Source organism: Varroa destructor, unplaced genomic scaffold (assembly GCF_002443255.2).
Source record: "Varroa destructor unplaced genomic scaffold, Vdes_3.0 BEIS01000004.1, whole genome shotgun sequence".
Lineage (NCBI taxonomy): Eukaryota > Metazoa > Arthropoda > Arachnida > Mesostigmata > Varroidae > Varroa > Varroa destructor.
The window spans coordinates 41,364,436-41,379,925 of record NW_019211457.1 but is presented as its reverse complement, the minus strand read 5'-3'; the positions used below and the strand labels follow the sequence as shown (position 1 = coordinate 41,379,925).

Genomic DNA, 15,490 nt, shown 5'->3' with positions numbered 1-15,490 from the left:
AAAATCACATGTTTCCTTTAGTTCAGTCAGCAATCATCTTCAACAGACAGGCGAATCTATTGATGCGCTATTATGCGGCTGTACATTTGATAGGTGGTATCAAACGCTGGCCGCTCGCATGAGGCAAAACGTGTGATACCTGACACACGGGCTTTGCCCAATGATCTAAAGATAATTGACCCAATTGACATGGGCCATCCAGCTTTGACTCAGGTGTGTTACTCCTACTTGAACATAGACCGGTAAAAAAAAAAGAGCGCCTATATAAAGGAAGTCCATGCAAAAATAGAATATTTATACATGTACTTCCTTTCTTCGATTTGTATTGCATTCTATTAGTAGGATTAGACACTTACGTTGTTGCATAGCCTGTTGCCTATGTTCTTTCACTGTGAACTGTTTGTTCAAGACGCGGGGGCAGCGATTGGGCATCAAGACGTGGACATTTTGAGCTAGTGGTTCAAGTAATTGTAACAACGGTGCGATGGAGAATTATTTTGCTAGAAGACCACCTTTTTTTAAATGAAACCGTAAGTTTTTCAGATGACTCAGGGCGGTTTCGTACTATTTTCCATCGTTTGGTTTACGTAATCAATAGAAATGCTTCATCTGCTGTAGGCGACCACCCCCCTTGGGCTACAATTAAACTTTACTGAGTACATGTTGTCATATACTCTTTCTCATTTGCTTATCGGTGAGGCAGATGGCGTGCAATACATGTCCATGCCCCATTAAAAAATGATGGTTTCAGCTTTTCGATTCTCTTCGTGTATCAGATCAGCAGAAACAAAGCCGAGAAGACATTTCTCTCACAGCTAAATCTCACAAAGAGAACTTCAAGGCTTCAAGCTCAAATCATAGCTATGACGTCGAGTCTGTCCCATATTAAATCGTTGGGTTTCTTGTAACTGCTTGATAATGTGGACATCCCCAATTGGCAAAAAAATGATCGTCAGTCGAAGTACTACGTGGTGTCTACTATCGGCATAAATGGTACTTGGTGAAATCAGTGCGGTTAGCTTTCAGGTAGTCTTAGTCGGTAAATCTTAACCAATCGATATCGGTTTCGGGCTTAAAAGTAAAGAGAATCTATATCTCGTATCACGAATTTTCTTGTCTATTCAATAAACGATCTTAACTTGATATTTTATAATAATAATCCATATTTGAACTGGTAAAAATAAAAGCCAACCGTCAGTGATGTGTCAACGATGATTATCAAACGGTTATTCGGTTTTTGCACTTTGTAGCCGGTTGAACTAACAATGATCTCTTACCATTTCACCGATTGATGTACACTGCTTGCATCTGATAATTGTATTACTATTTCACTCAAATGGTGGTTTAAACACGTGTTGTAAACATGCCCCATGCGTCGCCAATACAAAGTACTTCTATTGACCGTTGCGATACATTAAGTGTTTCGTCCTTGATGCAACTATGGGTACTATCGTTACAATCGTTACTTGGCCTATTTAGTTAACTAGGCTCTGTTGAAAAGTACAACTTTGATGCGAAACACCATACTAGAGCTTTGCGCCCTAGATCAACATGGCTACAACAACGAGACTCACTGTCGCAAAGCTAGCCTAACCGCTGAGTTCCTATTTCCCCTTGTCATTATACCACTATCGTCACGAGCTAACCAGCATAGCCTGTCGACCGCCTCGCAACAGACTCGTATCTGTCGATCGGAGACAGACGAGTTTGCTGTTACCTGTCATAGTGTCGAACGTGTTGTCTTTACAGAGACTTGCGCCAGGGGACACCTGCTTTCCAAGTACACTTGCTGTACCAATCCTCAAGCACTGTTAGATGAAGCCACAAGCGTAAATAACTTCTCTAACAATAATACTTCCTATTTAGCCAACCACAACCTATGTACTTGGCGAATCGACGATGGACGCGCAGAGTCGGCCTCGTCACATCCATCTGCATCGGTTTACCCCACAGAAATATTCCTCGCGTCATCCTTTTGCACACGACTCATATGTGTCAGAAATCCAACAAGGTGGTCTGATATTCTAGCCCACGACGATGTTACTGGAGAAGCATTGATAAGCTCGGACAGCGTTATACACGATTCGATTATGTTACTGCGTCCATCATCAGCCCTCGGCTTTCAATTCCACGACCCTCAATGAAATCCAACTTATTCAACGAACAGGGCACCAACTCGATGTGATGTTTTCAATTAAGTGTCCGCATCATGCTGGCTGTAGGATGAGCGCCGCTCGTTGTTGCTACTGGTGTTGTGTCTATACTTGTCCAACTGATGACGCTCTAAATTCAACGTTTTCGATAATGGCGCCAATCGAGGTTTGTCCTTCGCTCTTTCCTATCGAATACGGGACACACGAAGAACGACATCCCTATAGGCGTCGATACACATACGATACCGGGCGAGTCAAAATTGGACTCGCAGTCGAAGTTTAAACGAAAAATTTTTAAGCGTAAGTAGACTTACAGTTGAGACCACATTACTCCAAATTGGAAAATTTTTTCTGAACGAACCCAGTTTTCATTTGCAGAATCTACATCCTATCCCACGGCAGGCAAAATTTGTATTCACCCTGTATATATATATATATATATATATATATAAGTATATTTCACTAGAGACAGAGTACCTATCGAAGGCCAACTTAGTCCGACGTGTCTTAGCAACAACGGAAGGGGAGAACTCCGACCATTCCTTTACTACCCAGACTACAAATGTTGTGGCAATAGTCCAACAAGCTACATGTTATATCTTATATGGTATACGAGTTTGCAATTCTGTCCGACTGTATTCCCTCGTTCCTTTCAAATCAAGTCACATCTCGCCTTGCTTTTCATTTCTCCAATCGCGTCATCGCCCCTTCATTGGCAAAATCCGCATAGCACTTCGACCAAATGCGCTATCTCTTTATCCTTCACCCCGCCTAACTAGGAAGACACACATGGACGAATTGCTATTGTATCACAGAGACATTCGTTCTATTCAACCAACCTCAAGATAAGTGTTGGTCAAGCAAACCTAGCAAATGACGAAACGAATCTTCACTGACTGGAGTCACGGGCCACCGAACGCGAGGCCGACTATGAGCATCATACGAGCGAATTCAGTCTTTGTGCTTTGCTTTAGCGATCGGTCCCCTTGTCAATTATTGCTTGTGTTATAGAAACTTTGGTAGTTAGAGAGAGAAAGAACAGTTATAGTGAATCGGGGATACAAGAACCGAAGGATTTGGAAAGAGCCGGGGGGTATGGGTGCACCCAGCTGAAGCTGTTGTTCTACCAGCAGCAACTCTTAACGGAGTCCCCCTAGGAGTAAGCCCGCTTTTCGCTAAATGATTCTAAGGGACGAAATTGTACATTGACATGGTAGATATAACACAGCTTTGGTTGGCAACTGGATTATCATAAAACTGCTCTTATGCAGTTACCGCAAAACGCATGTTCGATGCTGAAGACCTTCGTGGTGTTCAAACTGACGAACGGACATGGCCATGACGTGGTCGCTGTGTGCTTACATTCTTGATGAACTTTTTATATAAATATGCGTAGCCATTGGATTAAAAGCTGGGAACTAGTAATGTCACCAGTTGTCTGTAAGTTTAGGGCACACGACAAACCTAGCAGATTCTTTTTCTATTTCTATCAGTCAAATAGGTTAGTAACCCTCAATTCAAATACATTGTGAAGAAAGGCCCTGCTTCCCATGCCATTTTCAGAAAGCTGGTACTAACGATATTCCCGTCACCGCCACTTATGACAAAGGAGTAACGATTCAGAGCTTCTACTTTTTTTAGTCTTTTTCAGCTAGGCAATAGTATTCAATACATAAAAAGGTGGGCGCAGTAAAACGATATCTGCTGCCTCATGGAAGTCGTTTCTTTTGAGTTAGAATCACAGCTGTTAATGTTAGTGAAGTACGATGCTACAGATCATCAGCTATCGCAAATAATAGGAAAAACATGGTGCACGTGTTAGTCAGGGTAGGCGCGTGGGCGATTTACACAAACGGCTTATTTTTACTCTTTACCAAAAACGAGAAAAACACTTCCGATTTTTTTAGGTTCCGCAACGAGAAGATCCAAATTGTCCCGCTAAACAGTAGCGGTGCGCTTTACGTTGGTGAGCTTACTCACGCTGCATTGCGCGTCTGCGCGAGAGTCGAGTATAGGCCATCGTGCACAACTGATGGTTACTTAAGCAGAAGCGCTACATCCGTGCTTACCAATTTTGCCATGCTTTTTTGTGCAAATTTTTTTATGCACTATTGAAGAGAGAAAATATTTTCGGGAAAATCGTTGTCTCCGATTAATTTGCGAAACAAGTCAACACTTGAAACCAAACAGGACAAGATGAGGGTTTCCGCGTTCGCCAGGAAGGGATTTAGCACCTCGCTTTAAAGGCAGTTAACAACCTGAGAAAGAAAGTCAAACAGGTAGCAAGAGCACTTAGGAAATTGTCGGTGCTGCGGAGAGCGTGAACAGTTCAATATCATCTGTAGCAAGTCCTGGATGCGTGAAATGCATTTGGGGCGTATGTTCTTATATCTTACACACTTTAACAACCCCTTAGGACAATAGCGTACAGAGGCGGACTTTTAAAAAGAACATGTGGTAACCTATATTATGCAACGGAACGTAGCGTACTATAAGCTCGATTTTTTCTCCGGTTAATAAAACTCGAACGCGTAGACTTGTCAAATGGGGTGCAAAACGTCAAATCGACAAATATTCTTTCAAATATTTCCTTCAAAATTTCCAAACATTTTCATAGAAACTAAATGGCACCAACACCGATTTTGTGTTCGACGCTTCTAATGCGGATATCTCTTGTAAACACCAAAGGTGTGGGCAAAATATTTGATTTCGGTTACTAATGTCTCCTAATGATGCACGTACTGACTAACGAAAGTTGTCCGAATACGTATGGCAATACGTTCAACTGTCACTTGGCAAATTTCCACCGGTATATACCTCAGGTGGTAAGAACAGATCAGACACTATTTAAATGCTGTCTCGTTATTGTACTGCAGCAATCAATGCCAATTCTGGGAACGTCCAAAGGCTTGCTGGTAGCGCAATATTGCTCGAGGTAAAGGGGACGAAGTAAACAACGCCAACGTAGACGAAACAATAAACAAAAAAAGACCATCCTTTCTTTCATCGGACAGATCCAACGATGATGGGGTGGGCCGTCATTAAGGATTATTTTGAGTAAAGACTGTTTTGAAAAAAAAGTACACCGACAAAATGCTTAACAAAGAAAACTACAATCCTTATTCAGTCGTAGGCTTTTTGAGGTACTTATCTCTATCCAGCTACTACAGCGCCGTGTAGAGCTCCCGATTCTGAACTTTACATCGTGCCGTCTGTATAACGTCTGGGAAGCTCGACTGTAATAAGGCTATATCGCAGAATAACCTTTCTTTATGACCAGTGACGAAGACATTGTGTTATATGTAACCAAAATTGGCTTTGTATTGAATGGGAAAAAGTAGCAAAATGTCGATACTTATAGGTATCGACATTTTGCTAGTAATCGACGCCCTATAACTGAAAGTTGGACTGAATCTCTCGTCTTTCTCCCTCGAGAAATTTTTTTTTCTAGCAAATATGTAACTAAACATAACTACGTAAGCCATCAGATCAGCTTTGTCTAGAATAATAAATGTAGCTAATGCTAGACGGCGTTGTACACTTATTATATCACTTGAAGCATTTAAGTATCGTTTGCTGAGGGGATGCCTACCGGTGCTATCAGACGTAAGATTCGAAGCATTTAGGACGAACATTCACGTGTTTCTACAGAGCTTCATACGAGACATAAATATGACGCGTCAAAATAGAAGCGTTAACATACCGCACATCTGCGGATCTTCATCGCTGTCATCACCGCAGTCGTTATGGCCGTCGCACTTCCATTCGACAAGGATACAGCGTCGATTTTTGCATTTCATTTGTGAATTTGTGCAATTCTTATCTGGACAGCCTTTTTCGTCTGAACCATCTTTGCAGTCTTGTTCGCCGTCGCACCGCCATGTCTTGTCCACACAGGTTTTGTCACCAACGCAGGTAAACGCATTCATTGCGCATGCACCTAAAATTCAACAGAAAGTTTAGAAATAGTAAGTTAGAATAACTTAGGGCTTAGGTTAGTTTTGTTCGCCTATTATTGCAGTGAAGACTTCATAGTTGCTCTGATCGTTGCTCATTCATTCAGAACGCTAAGCTCTTCATAATTACGATGGATACGAAATTCAGTCACTTGGTAACATCTCTGCATAATTTTAAGTTCATTCTCTGCAAATACCAACAAAAACTAATCAAGCTCTTTGAGGAATAAGCTTTTCGAGAAGCTATAGGTTTTACTGGTAATTTGATTTTTTACAATTATGGCTATTTATCATAAGGCGTAATATTTATAGCGCTCAAGACTAAAATGAATAACTTGAATTTGCTCTAGAACTAGCTTCATACAACGATCTGCTATTGCGCTTTTGTCTATTTTACGGCCCAACACTTTACAGAAATGCATACAGATCAGTGTACTTCTTATTCGATGCCATCCTAACGCAGAGTGACTGCCGTTCACAAGCGGGAATCCTACCATGGTCACCCATGTTACGAAGAACTCCGCGAATTTGCACGTGACCTTTCTATTCAGTTTACAACCCTTCAGTGAACATTTCTGAGGCGGAGTGGCTACACGAACGGACCAAGAATCCGTAGGGGTTTGACAACCATACCCAGCGAGGAAGTCATCAAAAACTTTTCGTTTCTCGTATATTGCCAGCGTGCATACTTGATCCTATATATCCTGTGAACGCCATACCCCCCGGTGGCTTTTAATTTGCCTTAGTGGCTTATTCACGTTTCGCTGCTTTTTACGCCCTTCAATCAAAAAAAGTATACTAGTTCATTTTGACAATTTCATAGTATCCGTCACTCATTTCAGCTAGATTCCAACTTTAGACTACGCTTAATTCGAGGTACAATAAAGTACACTGAAAATTAGACCTAGGATTATGGCATTATGAGAGAACAACTGAGAGCGATCATAGCACGATTAATGATGACAGAAAGTTAGAATTAAGCGATAACATCGCTTAGCCACCTCAGTCTTCTCCTTACTGCAAATGCACACGGGATACCGTAACAAATATTTCTATATACACTATGTACAATAGTTCCCGCTGTTTGCAGTATATGCACAGTCGTAATATCTACGCAGTTGTTTGAGAAATCACGACACTGTGCAGTCCGTCAACGTGATTTCTTAACGGGTGTGCATTTAATTACATCTTCGGACACTGCACATAGTAACCTTCCAACAATGGATAATTCCTTCCCAGGAGTGTCTAATTCGTGGTTTAATTCGTCTAGCATAGTCCTTTTTCCAACACCCTGTACACATCGTTTACAGGATGAGACAAACCAACTATATGCCTTTCTTCTAGAGTATCCAATAGCAGGGGGGGGGAGCATTGTTATTAGCTGTCGTACTTTTGGTGAATGGGAAGACTGCTTACTGGTTGCGCACAGAGTCATCCAGCCCTCCCAGCGAAGCTTTGATAGCAGCACAAAGCAGCAGTGCAGGCCATAGGCCTTAGACCTGTAAATTTATTCGACAGTATAGAAATTCGTTTCCGTGCAGAATCGGGTTGTCTGAAATAGCCTCACTCACTATACCAATGCTAGCACTATCTGCTTCTCGTTTGCCCTCTCCTAATGCCGATAGCGGCATAACAGGCCAAGCTGCAGTCTCAAGGTCGTAGAAATTCTCCGTCAATATTGAATTGCAATTATCACAGTACTATGTCAGACAAGTCTACGGGTGGACATCAGTGTCTTCAGTAGTGCGACCTGGTGTCCGCAGTCTGTTCTGTCTGAACATTTCAGCCTGTTTCCTTTTATTATCACTTCTACCGCGTTCATCAGTACTATGTACATCTCGTTTGGAGCGTGACCGTGGCCGCTGCGCGGTTCGGCTGCTCGAATATCAACTCTAATCCGCCAACTTCAAGCCAGCTGTTAATAACCCGTCTGCGTATAGCAACTCCCCAAAGCTCAGGCGATCTAATAAAACAGTTGGCAGGATCGCGCAGCCCCGCCTCCGTTAGCCGGAAAGAGCTATCACCACAATTTCCGCTTTGGGGGTGCACCCTTCAACTCTTCGTGAGACTGAAATTCAACCATCCATTTACTAAGTATCATAGCGAATTGTTACACAATACCATTGCATTCTCTGCGACTGCGAGACGAACGAATCTGTGGAGCTGTACAGCACTGCAGCGTCTTCAGACAGTGTCCGCTACTCAATAGGCACCGCGTTACAATAAAAAAAGAACTGAAGTTCAAGGATGTTTAGTAGGAGCCTGTGTTTCTTATATGGCTTTTCTTTGAAATTTTAAAATACAAAAAACAAAAAAAGCAGAAACATCAACTCTACTCTATTAGAAATTATTTTTTCTACCCTTATCAGTATTTAGGCAATAATAATAGAAATTTAAATTGGTACATAGCTACATCATAAGGTGGTTGCTTCAAGCAAAATATCTATTGTGTTTAGCACGGTACTCTTAGCTGTTATTTTCTCTAATAACAATAGAGGGATTACATAAAGTACCAAATGATGCGAACGCGAAAATTAGCGAAGCGCATCAATTCTACACAGCCATTTAACATTATTTTATGAGGAACCAGACTATTTTTTTTCTGCTAAATTGTCTACAGCAGATCAGCCTCACTCTGCTTTTGATTGATAGCAAAGGCCGGTCGCTTTGTGACATAAGACCAGTTATATAAATGCACATACTAATCAATAAGTGATCACCGAACAGTTCTCAATAGTCTTTCAAAAGCGCGGCCGCTGCTGTTTAAGGACGTACATGTCTGTGCGCATGATTCCGATTCCACAGGAGATAAAACATCGATTTTAACGTGACATTTGCAGCTGGAACTCCGTTTCCATTGTCATCAAGGAGTAGCTCTTTCGGTTGTTAAATCAGATTGACGAATTTCCTAGGAGATTACAAATCAGGCCAACAGTACGCTCCGGCCCTCGTGAGATGGGCTGTCCTATTCAACTGTAGAGCCTTATCTTACTATTCAATATGGGTGTAGCAAAGGAATGAATGGTCTAATTGTGATCCATACAGGCCGGTTACTGGGACAATGTTTTGTTTGCGTCTTCCGTGTCCTATCCCAAACATTCAGGTTTGTTTCGCCTTTTAAATATCACACTGATTAGGTATATTCTATACCAAGAACATACCTATCACTTGATTAGGTTGTATTATCATCGACTGGAAAGTTTTGTCAGCGAAAGCATACCCTCACACAGGCAGACAAAAACAATAATAACGAAAGAAAAGAAACGAATCTCGGCAGAATCTACACGTAGATATTAAAATGCCTGTCTTTATAGCACAGCAGGTTGTTCAAAGATGTTTCTCTTACTGTTTTGTTTGCAAGATGTCGCTGCTATCAGCATAAAGAGATGTTTTTCGTCAGTGGCTGCCAGATAAAGCTAGATTTATTGTGTGGAATGAGTTTTGCGGAGACAGAAGTAGACTACGACGAAGGAAAGAGTCATCGCTCGCCTGTGTACAAGTAGCAGTAATAGTAATTGTGGCAAGCAACACAGTCCGAAAAAAAGTCGACAGTTGCGTTTCGAAGCCTTCGACGACGACGACGACGACGACGACGACCCAGTGGCGAACGCTTCTAATGATCGTAGCAGCCCCTGCTGCCGCAGAACGACAACTGCGAGGTTCTGCAGCACAAAGCGGCGCCGCTAACACAATATACAACACATCAGGTTGATTGACCGCCCTCGGATGCGTGCCCTCAGTCAGTGGCACCGTCACGGATGGACTTCGTCTCGATTCACCTCCTCCTGTCTCCCAAAACATTTTCCACGATGGGTCGCCGCCCGATACCGATACACTGACTTGAACGTGGTCTATAATATTATGACGTCCAGCTTAGCGGAAGCGAACCATAATGCCGTCTATCCATATCAGTTCTATGGCAACAACGTGAGGCTGAGAGGGCTGTCGATGTATGACGCGGCACCAATTGCCATCGTCTAGACTTGTTTTCTTCCAGAACCGATCGACTGTTTAGGCTTCGGTCGTTCATTCACGACTGCATTCATTTTGTGATACCTTGTTATTTGCCAGTTTTAGAGAATACAGAAATGCAGCTCTCGGACGTTACGACGAATTTTCGTAGAAGAAACTTGCCTTCAGGCTACGCAGTCGAATAAAGAGGTTATAGTCAGCTATAGAAAATGTTTAGTAGCACTCCCCGTAACGCCGTTCAAGTTAGTCGAATCGAAACTGCCAGTACAAATATATCATATAGCAAGCGTTATTTCATTTCTCGACCCATTGTGTGCGCCCTTTATCTGATATATACCGCAAACAGGCTCTCATAAATATAGAAGCATATTGACGAACGGTTTCATTTTTCTATATACATAATTTAGATACATTACTTTTTTTTCTCTTACCGTCTAGTTTTTGGGCCCTCCCAGCGCTGACAAATAGAATAGGTCTTAAGCGAATATTCCATAGCTCACTGACTTGTCGCGAATTAGGCCTGCTAGCGCGCAGGCCGACCGAAAGGCACATCCACAGGTACACAAGGACGCCAAGATTTTGGCACTGATTTATTTAAAACAGCAAACAATACTCATTCTATTTTGACGGCGAACCAATAAACTAGCAGAGTTGAAAAAGACAACGACCACTACTAGGCTAGATAGTGCCCTAAACCAAATTTCAAATAACAAACTACAAGAAATGGTCGTCGCAGATCAGATGGGATATAGTGGGAAATGACGATCAAGGATACCGAAGGAACGTTTGCCACAGAGAACTAAAGTGAATTATGTAAAAGCTAAAGCAGCGGGAGTCGAATCAAACAAAAAAAAAAAGCTCAAAAAAGATGCGGAGAGCGGAACCAATCGAAAACTTGCGCAAAAGCCATCATTCGGCGAGGAAGTCGCAAATGTCCGATCGTCGACACCAGTACCAGTTGTCGTCAAACGATTTGGTGCTCTTTCATACAGCTAAACAAAAGGCCACCTGAACGAGGGGCCTGGGTTTGTTCGCGACTAAACTTCTATGAGATACATTCGCACAAAGCAAATGTAGCTAATTAGGAACGGAACAATATAGATGAACTGAAATTTGTATGAACAAATACATTAAGGAAAGAAACATCGACTATCATAAGCTATAACAGGACAACTGCAAGTAATGCCGAGCTGAAACTCGTAGTGTGGAAAACGAGAAACATTGAAATATCGATGAAAATCGGATGAGCGAGTTGCCGCTCGATGAAAACTTGTGTTATTATGTAAATGTATGTGTGTCGGTATGGCTGCTCGGGAAGAATAAGTAAAACGTGCTCGGTCGTACATGTGCAAAATGAAACTATCTGCTACTCTTGTGCCTAAGAACAGACAAACATAATCATAGCTCGTATAGTCCATGGCGAAAATACGATGGCTCGACGATTTTAATAGCTATTAGTCCTATGGATAGGCGCTCGTAGAGTGGCAGCAGTATCATCAATAGCAGCCGAAGGGGCGAAAACATATAAAAATAAAGAAAAACTCTTTCACGCTTCGACTTGACCCATTGGGTAATGAAAAGGCGCCACTTAGCAATAACCCATTCAGCTCTTGTGTATCCGGCTTCAATAGAAGCCTGACTATGATAATAATGAAAGCTATCGCGCAATGCCAGTGAGACTGTAAACAGGCCGGATCTCTGAAGTGCGTTTGTTGAACGCGGCCCGTGAATAAAAACAACGAGACGACAAATTGCAATTGTCTATCAAAATACCGAGCAGTTAGCCAAACGGAGCGTATGTGGTTTCATAGAATGGCGTTATTCTAACATGAAAATGTTGCCGTATATGCAACAAACACAATGTAAGGCGTCGAGCCGGTGAGTGTATCTGCAACCCGGACTATTGTTTCCGTAATATGTGGGTTTTGGCTATCATAATCTAGCGAACTATAAACTTATTGAGAGAGCCACCTTTAAAAAGTACAGACCGAATAAGTACTTATTAAGTCAATGAGTTTCAGAAAATCTACTCTGACGACGGAAACTTGCAGCGTGATCCGTCTCATACTTCATCTAATCGCTACGGCAGCCGTTCGACACTGGCAGAACAGATTTTTGTTTATACCTCTGTTTTATCTGTAATAATAAAAGCCTACAGAGGGCGCTTATGGATCTGAGAACAATGACGAGTGTCTTGACGCTAACATGCCTTGCTCCGTGAAGTTCGCTTGAATTCCTATGCAACGCTTTGGAACAATGGCACCGTGTCCTAGACCTGACCGTCGTGGAATTACAACGGCTGTTGTTATCAGGTGAAAAAAAGGTATTTGGTTAAATGTTGGCAATCATCACCCCAGTGGTAACAACTTACGAGAAAAATTTACCAATACGATAAGTTATATCGCTGTAATTTTGGATATTTCAGATTCAACAAAGGTTATCGAAAACAAACAGGTACAACACACAACTTGTTTTTAAATATATCCTTCATACTGTTTGATTGGACAAACAAAGTAGCACGCAATCTTTCATTGTTATCATAGTGGGATCACTTTTCTAGCCTTTATTTTTGACTACATATTTCGACAACAAAGCGAATTGTCTTCAACGATGGAAAATGAAAGGCCAAATCCAGAAACGCTTTTCTTAGGGCAGGACGTAGTTTGCTCAATATGTTGTAAGGCTCGACCCTTTCCAAGACGATCTTGGGCAATCTTGTTTCTAAATACACTCTGTTATTGACCCATACATATGGGCTTACAGAAAAACAACTTATGCTCTTGAGACTACGAGAAACGTCCGTTAGCCCCTACAAGACCGTGTCACATATCGAACGAGCAGTATATTCGATGGCGCTCCTAACAGGACTCGTGCTCGTTCACCGATTCGAACAAGTTATTAGTTACCTGAAATGATAATAATATGCCGAAGTCTCAATATCGGCAGAACGTTCTGCTCTTCAGTTATTGATGGATTATCTCATGTAAAGCAGTAAAAGTAGCAGTAAAATAGCTGGCTCGGCTCCTACCGAGAGGCAATGATTGGCAAATTAAAACTATGTTTTTACGGAAATCAAGTGATCACTAAGCACATTAACACATTCTGTGATTTTATCGTTTAGCGCACCGCTACGATATATATGAAGCAAATGGACTCGTACATCAATCTCCAATGGCCTCACTGGCCGCTTTACCAATACTATTTTTAGCGATTTTTCCGCAACTTTGGTAGTTACAACGACCCATTCTGGTCCTACATACGCCTGAACGTGAATCGTACTATCGGATGATTCCATTCCGTAATGGCGTCAGAAAGTATGAATCGACAGGAGCGGGTCGCTATCTAAGCGAAAAGGATCACTTACGCGCATTGCTAGAGATGCAGAACTGTGTCAACGGTCCACTGATTTAGACAAATACTATCCCACTAGTTCCACCAAATGGGAATCAACCCAATTAGACACGGGGGCCATTGCATGTGCTCGAAACGACGGTCAAGACGATCATGGTTCGCATGCAGACGTACCCCAGTGCCAATTATGCAGCAGCCCCCAGCATCGCCACTGTTTTGTCGAAATCTACCGATTTAAGCACGGTGTTTTGATCTTTTTTTCGGGATGTCAACACTGGATGAGTCGAACCGAGGTAAGTCGCGAAGCGATTTGCTTGCAGCTCGGCACCATGGTTCGATTCGACCAGTTCATGCAGAAGTCGAACAACGCAGAAGAAACCAAAATTTCAAGGCTAACAAACCCTTAAGATTATTGTTACTATACGAAATGGTGAACCTGGGACTACGCTAATAAATAAAATCAAAGCAGATTTCGCTCGCAGCTTATGACCCTATTTAGGACTGTTTCGGAACGCAGGGTGGTCTATGTGCCTTGTATTGATGACTGGGCAAAAAAATAATTCATGAGAAACAGTAGTCATTGATCGAGGCCTGTTAAGTCAGCAAGTTCTTCTATCGTTAGGAAATATCCACGCGTCCTTTTATCTTAAACTTTGTAAACCATACGATATTTTATAGTTAGGATTTGTTGTGCTTTTCTACTGAAAACTGCAAATAACTTAGCATAGCTCTTACCTGATTCGCCCCTCTGCCTCTCATCCGTAAGCAAAAAAAAAAATTGCGTCTTCCGACTTCTTGCTTAGGATTAGAGAATTAGCAGCCCTGTTTTTATCTGAGTTTCACATGAACGCTGTGTCGACGGTCCCGCATGACATTATGAATAATTTCAATGTACAATACAACATAAAGGTAGACATCTTTTTATTGGTACATTATATGATTAAGGCTTGAAAGAGGTCGCTTCCGTAAGCGAAATTAGTTTCGGTAGCAACTATGTTCCGCCATCATGCGGTTAAGCACCGTTCAGGTAGTAACCCTCTTAGGAAAGAGGATCCTTCATCCAATCAATGTTCATATAAGAAGCCAAAACAGTTGACCTATTTCCCTCTGATTAACAGTAACCTAACAAATATTAGAAAGGAACCGCTATATGCAGCTCATCAATATACAAAGGCCACTCGAACTTCCTACGAGAAATCTTTACTTTCCTAGTAGTATACGCCCGTAATGGATAGTATATTAGCTAGAGACAATCGGGTGACAAATTTCAAACGTTGCACGAAGACTCTTATTTGTTGACTGTAGACTCACCTTCCAAAATTCTAATGAAGATATGTATGCGTTTGGCAAAAGTTTATAGGTGTTTTGGAGCTTAGAAAGGAATCCTTTGAATCTATCGATCATGAATGATATTGGTCTGATTCGAATGTGTACTGTGATTCGTTTATAATAGCGTAAGAAAAAGAAGTTATCGATTATTGGATACAAATAATAAGTTAGTTCTATCGTACAGAACTGTTGTTTGATTATGAAGTTCATCGGCTGATGTGATTCATTCATGGAACCTCTGGAAGAATACACGTCTTACAGAAACGCAATAAGACCTATCAGTGTTTCAAACTATGGACGAAACTGTTTTCGTTAAAAGTATTTCTATTCGTGATCCAACCTATAAAGTTTATGACGTAAAGTTGAAGCGTAGCAACGAAAGCTTATATGTTCGTTTTTGCTATATTCAAAATGTAAGTTATTCAGCTACGCTAAGACACATATTATTGATAGCGTAATGATACGCATATACGTTAGCCATGCAGACAGACGGTTGTTCGAGCCGCCCAAGCATCAAGTTACTGGTTTATAATTTCAGCTTGGCATTTGTGATCGTTTATTGATAATATAAAGAAGTTATCGAACTTATGACAATTACTATCTCTGTTATAGATTTGTCTTATTTCGGTAAATGTTGACTAACGAGCTTACTTATACGTTCACTCTATGACTTCACGAAGCTGCGTGAGTGCCCATAGCACATGAAAGAGACACAGGACACAGACCCTG

At 41.6% G+C, this 15,490-nt stretch overlaps 1 protein-coding gene across 7 annotated transcripts in view; it reads right to left on the bottom strand.

The window, feature by feature from the left end:
• Positions 1-15,490, bottom strand: part of LOC111248599 (low-density lipoprotein receptor-related protein 8-like) — a 40,429-nt gene that overhangs the window by 18,340 nt on the left and 6,599 nt on the right. For 4 of the 7 annotated variants that reach the window (XM_022801175.2, XM_022801177.2, XM_022801173.2 and 1 more), the window contains exon 2: positions 5,857-6,093. In XM_022801175.2, coding sequence (XP_022656910.1) covers positions 5,857-6,082 — 226 coding nt within the window. In that variant the 5' untranslated portion in view covers positions 6,083-6,093. Of the gene's footprint in view, positions 1-5,745; positions 6,094-10,512; positions 10,649-15,490 lie in introns of those variants that run through there. The other 3 variants (XM_086988249.1, XM_086988250.1, XM_022801180.2) reach the window with 2 other exon arrangements.